The following is a 6,451-nucleotide window of genomic DNA, read 5'->3' as shown; positions in this document are numbered from 1 at the left end:
AACGCAACTGCTCACGGAGGTGTGTTGTGTGTGTCTTGTACGGGGATCGTTTTAAGTTTTCTTATTGAAATGTCTGTCTATAAGCACGGATGCAATACATACACTCTATATGTGGTCGTATATTGCCCGTCTCTAATTTTCTTTAATCTGACCGGTTTAATAATTCATTGGTCAACGCGTGCACATATGAATAAGGATGGCCATAGTATTAGTATGTGGCTCTACGTTGTCATGCTCTTAGGTGAGACAAAATAAGCTTATAGATGAGGCATGAAATTTCGATGACCTGAGAATAGGTGAGATCGAGTGTAGTTATACTACGGATGAGTTCTCTATAGCGAATATGAATTTGCAACTCACTACAGATACCCGCTGAGAAATACGAACTCCGACCCGAATTCATAGCTGTTTTGGCTTCAAGCCTAATGCTCTCTTGCTAGCACCCTAAATCTGTATCCAAATTTCATGGTTGGTTACCTATGAGTTATTTGTCTAACTATCCCTTAACTGCAGAACAAAGTATCAATGTTCTTCCACTGCATTCCCGATCATCTGCCGGATGTTGCCGATCTTCACATCTCTATCCTGGGCTCATGCCTCACTATAACCGGACACGACTACTGCACCTATAGTGAAGCGAAGGGGATGTCCCTCAAAGACAAACGAGGAACTTCTAAGAAGAAGGTATGTTCGTGTCAGATCCGCTTCTGTTAACTTTAATAGCATACTGGTCGTTTAGGTCCTCGTTGTATAGATGACTTACAACTTCATGCCGATGAAATAACTGATGAGTCAATCGCGTGTGCGCCTTGACAGTTATCGAGTAGACAGTATTGAATTGTACTGTAAGAGCTGGAATCCTTCACAAAACAAAACATTTAGTTCTACACTTTGCACCCAAGCCAGTTTTATTCGATTGATTCAGGGGTTCACAGAGAACAAGAAGACACAACCCACCTCACACTACCGATAAGAGGTTCGTTGCTTGCTAAGCTTGTTCATTGTACTTCTATCGATCCCTCTACTCAGGTACAAAATAAACGGCACCCACCCAAGGAGGGAGGCATATCTAGTAGCAGCTGTCTCCAATTTGGTGCTCTCCCTTTGTCACAGACAAGTAGGTTCAGGCGACTAGCTTAGTGTGTCTTTTTGGCAGGAATGTGGCTTTCAAAATAGATTTGTGTCGTTCAATTTTGCAAGCGCTGTATAGTCGGTTTACAGACACATTGTACCCATCTTATGATGTGTGATATTTGAGCCTTGGTCTTGTCCGCATACAGAACGGATCGTCATTGTATTATTCGTATAGTCGGTTTACAGACACATTGTACCCATCTTATGAGGTGTGATATTTGAGCCTTGGTACCGTACGCGTACAGAACGGATCGTCATTGTATCAATCATACAATCTTGGCTTCTCGGGTGAACAATCTCACGCCTTTTTTGCCCATAGCTTGTGTTGTACTTTTTTATATTCAATGTCCGATGTGAGACTTGGGGCCACATGATGCACTTGGTAGAAAAAAAAACTGAAATGAATCTCAAACACATCGTAGCGCAGCATGTTGTGGGCCTAGTAGTAACACTACTTGCTGAGTATGCCTATGGGTATTGGTCAGGTTCACTAAGGTCTTGACACCCCTCCGTGAGTAGTTCGTAGTACCGGTAGTAGAAGTGGCGAATGTAAATGCTACACTTATCGATCTGAGAACACGTTCTACAATCAGCCAGCTATGCGTTACACCTCCAGCGTACGTGGCAAAATGTATTATTGCATCAGATCCCGCACGTCCTATGTCGAGATATTTCTCAGTTGATCCTATCTATACCGCAGAGCGGTATTGTTTTGCCTCTTATATTGTCTACACCTGCAACGATAGGTGAGTACTAGATTCAGTCCTGACTCACAATCAACGCTATACATTATAGGCACAAAACCCAACGACCAACCTGGATCTCCCGTCCTACCTTTGTTGGTCGCTTGTCAGTTTAAATCATCCGAATCGCTGGGTCTGCCAGCTGCAAAGGGTATTCGAAATGATAGTCTGGTTGCTGAACAGAACACGGTCAAACCTAGAAAAACAAGGTGGGTGGTATCGCGCGTACCAACTTGGCTGCATATATGTATGAGCAAGTATGTGTATAATATCACGGCGTGTAATACTGTTGCTTATGAATGTGCATCCTTGTAGATACACAAGTTGATTGGATTGCTAGCTTGTCATGGGTTGGACATATCATTGGCTGCGGGAGAGTGTGTACAGTACACTCGAAGGATGGTTCTGTCTCAATGTTGGAGGATATGAGGCTAAGAATGGCTTTATCACTATACTCTGAGGCTAAGAATGGCTTTATCACTATACTCTAAGGCTAAGAATGGCTTTATCACTATACTCTGAGGTTAAGAATGGCTTTAACAGTATACTCTGAGGATAAGAATGGCTTCATCACTATACTCTGAGGCTAAGAACTTCATCACTATACTCTGAGGCTAAGAATGGCTGAATACGATCTCAGATAACATGGTGCCCAGACCTATGATACGTGACCTGTTTTGTAATGTTAATATCTTGTGATAATGATTTTACCTTGTACGAACTTAACGCCCTATTAACCGTTCTACTTGTTAAATTTCGCATGTAGGATGCGCAATAATTTCGTCATTCGAGCGAGGTCCTACACCGAGCGCCAAGATGCGTTCAAGATGCAGAAAGTGCTGAAAACGGTAACTGCAATCGGCGCAGACTCGAGTGCCGAGCCCGTCCAGTCCGCTTATTTCACTCTCAGGTCTCCGGTGCAAAGTGAAACGTATTCGAATACGTTTTCCACTCACAGCGCGTCCAGCATTGGCAGTGAGCAATCAACGTTTCAAGTGCAGAATAGCATCACCCAGAGGCCTGACTCCGGCTTGCCACCGACCCGCTTTGCCGAGACCAAATACGCCGCTTCCAGTGCTGACTGTCCGATAACCCACCATTCACCCCACAGTATTGTGGAGGGAGAGGAGTCACTCACAGCCCTGGCCATGAATAGCGCGGGAATTGACATCAGTGGCGATTGCTTACTATCCGACGTCACACCACGCCTGGTGACCAGGCGGGCATCACTCACACAGCAATTTGGTACTGGGGAGACCACTCTCGAGGCTCAGCGACTGCTGCAAGAGAAGAAACGCGGGCACCGACGTTCTCGATCCGAGAACTCCATCTACTCGCCTTGTCAGCATGACGGTTGTGGAGTCAACTGTGCGGTGACTGCCGGGCGGGAATACAGTAAATCGAACCCGGCAGAGGCAGCCAAGCAGAGTAGACTGGCTAGGAATGTCTCACTTATGAAGGGAACGAAGTCTATTCGACGGGCTGTCCGGCGACTAAGGAGCTTCCCCAGCCAGGGCAAATTGGCCCGTAAAGCCAGTATGAAGACGTCGTCGAAACTCGGAAAGAAAGACAAGGTGTATAGTAGCGAGCAGATTGATGAGGGGGAAGACGCACGTAGAAACATTGATATTTCATACGAAACAGATACTTCAGAATGCGATGATTCCGAGCTGGATGCGGTTGGAACGTTGTCACGTCGCTTGAGTTCTGAACTTGATCTGGAGGATCTATTGCTTTGTCTGCCAGACGATGCGGAAGAAATTAGAAGAATGGATTTGTTTGAAAACCAGGGTGGTGAATAACGTGACAGACCGTTAAATAATAAATACCTCAACAGGGCTATGATCAGATTGACTGATTAGGTTTTACGGATGTGTGGACTCGATATCCAAGGCTATTTAAGCGAGTTCGATTTTCCTTTCGAGGTCAAGAATTCAAATTCATAGCCGAATAGCCGAATGTGAACAGAATAGCCGAATGTGAACATCTTCGCACAAGAAATATCTGGTCTTAGCAATGCTACCCATGTTTCTTAAACGAAATAACAAAGAATTCATGCTGCACAGGTTGTCTACCCAGTTTGCCATAGGCGGTGTACTTCATATTGCAGGCGCATCTAACATTTCAGCTGTATCAAGATCACGTATGTTGTAGGAGAACGGTAACTTATAGTAGTCGAATACTGCCATGTGACAAGTACGACTGCTGTTTCCCCCTTACGACTATACATAGCTTGGCAAATATTAAAAATTACAGCTAGATATAGATAATCAAGATAGTAGTAGCTTATTGAAGGAACACTGCCATGTAGCGCACAGTTAACGGCCACTATTGTCAAATAAGATTGCCGGCTTCCTCTCTTGTCTACACAGCGCAGCATCTAAACCTACAAATAGAGTTCAGGAGATCAGGGTTGTTGTACGATAGCGGTAGCTTATTGCAGTAGAAGACTGCCATGTAACTCACTGTTTACGGCCACTCTTCACTAGTCCTGCTATGGGATATATCTTGTTCATCTCAATAGCGCAGTATCTAACATCACTACTAGATAAGGGTGTCCTGCTTTGTTGTAGAGGAGCGCAAGCATATCGAAGAAGAACACTACCATGTATCTCACAGATATCACCTTCGCTAATTCTGCTTGCTTCTTCGTCGATCTACACAGGTGAACGTACAACAGTACAACTAGAAATAAAGTGACCAGGTTGATGGTAGGAGAGCGGCTATTTATTGAAGCCGAACACTGCCGTGTGGCTCAACAGTTGATAGTCAACCTTCGCTTGAAAGACTTCTGACTCTCTCCCTCTCTCTCTCTTTCTTACGTCTACGTAGCGCAGCTTCTAACTGTTCATCTAGAATTAAGAGGATCATGAAAGTTGTATGAGAGTGGGTGCTTAATGAGGCAGAACACTGTTATTCAACTCACATTTGATCTCCATAATACACTCACTGGCTCTTTTTTTTCGGCTCTTTTTTTCTTCATCTGCATAGCGTAGCATAAACACTATAACAAGAAATATGATACGATTTGTTATAGGAGAGCGTTAGCTTTTAAAGCAGAACGCTGCCATGAACCTCGTAGTTGAGGGGCATTTATCGGTAGTAAGAAATGCAGGCTCCCTTTTTCATCTACGTACAGCGCTGTTTCCACGTCACAAGTACATAATTAAATAAGGGGATCATTCTGGTTGTAAGAGTGTGGTCGCTTATTGAAGCAGAATATTGGTCTAAAGCATAGCCTTCTGAATTATGCAAGAAGGCTATGCCTACAAAGGCTAATTAATGAACAACATCGATTCCTTATAGTCAGTGATCAGATGAATCGGGATTCCATTCACATCGTCATTTCTCCACTCCATCAAACTTCTGGGGCAAAATAATAAAATCAATACAGTGCCGGCCGCAGGCTTTTCAGCGGTTCAGGTGAGTTTGGTCGGAATGATCGGCCTACGTAAATAGCTCATTTGTCAACACCGTGAGATTGTTACACATGCATGCATTCGAGTGGTACGCTCAGATATTGACATTGAGTGTATGGAATAACAAGGAAGGCGACGGATTGCTCTATAGAGACTGTATATACTAACCGGATGTGGCACAAAGCTGACACAATATATTTTATAGCCTCACAGAGAGACACCACAAGCACACATGAATGCGTGTCAGCAATCGGGGACCTCACCAGTATTGACACATGCACTTGTAGCCAATTCGAGTGATATTGAAGCACAAAATACAGTCAGATTGTCTGTAGCACGCGCAGATTCAGAACAAATCACGCACACGAAGGGCTCCAATATTCATAATAGTAGCAATACGAAAGAGGTCAAGGTTCCACCAGTTGTGGGGAATAAGCGACTACATAGTGTATCTAGTAATACAATCACACTGCTAGGCAGACAAGTCAGCTTACCTGAGTATAGTTATAATTACACACGTCGTGTATATATTAGCTCCCCATCGCTGCACACATCCCCACATTTGACTCGATTGGAAGCATTCAATACACCTGTGGATGACGATATAGTTGTAGGGACAATAGATATAAATAGTGGCAATACAAGTTCGAAGATTGCTGCACCGCGGATAATTCGTGAGCACACACCCATACTAAGATATAGACAGTCTGTAGCATCCATATCAACACCGGAAGCTGTATCAAGGTTCGATCAGCATATTAAGGAGAATTTGCCTCTGCATATGCACAATATACCACTACCTACCAAACCCAAATACGCACTAGAGAGTGTGAGTAGGGCTGTTGAATTGGGGCAAAAGAGTGAGGAAACAAGAAATACGCGATGATTTCCGTTACAGATACACAAAGTATGTTAGAAGTTGTTTATTTGTGGCTTTACATATCAGTGCAGTGCATGTATTCACCAGCGTTGCAAGAATGATTAGTGCAGTGATGTATTACAGTTGTTTGCGAATATATACACACTCGGAGGCAGTACTCTAACAACTACAAGCCAAACAGATATAAGTTATAATCTTATATATATATATATGTGTGTGTGTGTGTGTATAAATACATATATTATTTATTTATATGTCTATATGTATATACATAT

The 6,451-nt window shown here is 43.4% G+C and overlaps 2 protein-coding genes across 2 annotated transcripts; both read left to right on the top strand.

Moving 5' to 3' along the window:
- The first annotated feature begins 2,604 nt into the window (after positions 1–2,604).
- SARC_11186 (hypothetical protein) lies at positions 2,605–3,727 on the top strand. Its single transcript, XM_014294736.1, has one exon. It carries the CDS (start codon positions 2,645–2,647, stop codon positions 3,677–3,679), a length of 1,035 nt encoding a protein of 344 aa, XP_014150211.1. The 5' UTR covers positions 2,605–2,644; the 3' UTR covers positions 3,680–3,727.
- A 1,645-nt stretch (positions 3,728–5,372) lies between these two features.
- On the top strand, positions 5,373–6,203 carry SARC_11185 (hypothetical protein). The gene has a single exon (XM_014294735.1). The coding sequence runs from the start codon at positions 5,529–5,531 to the stop codon at positions 6,180–6,182; it is 654 nt and encodes a 217-aa protein (XP_014150210.1). The 5' UTR covers positions 5,373–5,528; the 3' UTR covers positions 6,183–6,203.
- The last annotated feature ends 248 nt before the right edge of the window (positions 6,204–6,451 follow it).

This window comes from Sphaeroforma arctica (genome assembly GCF_001186125.1).
Source record: "Sphaeroforma arctica JP610 unplaced genomic scaffold supercont1.1563, whole genome shotgun sequence".
Classification (NCBI taxonomy): Eukaryota; class Ichthyosporea; order Ichthyophonida; genus Sphaeroforma; species Sphaeroforma arctica.
The sequence above is the reverse complement of the archived record's forward strand: the minus strand, read 5'-3'. Positions and strand labels throughout refer to the sequence as shown.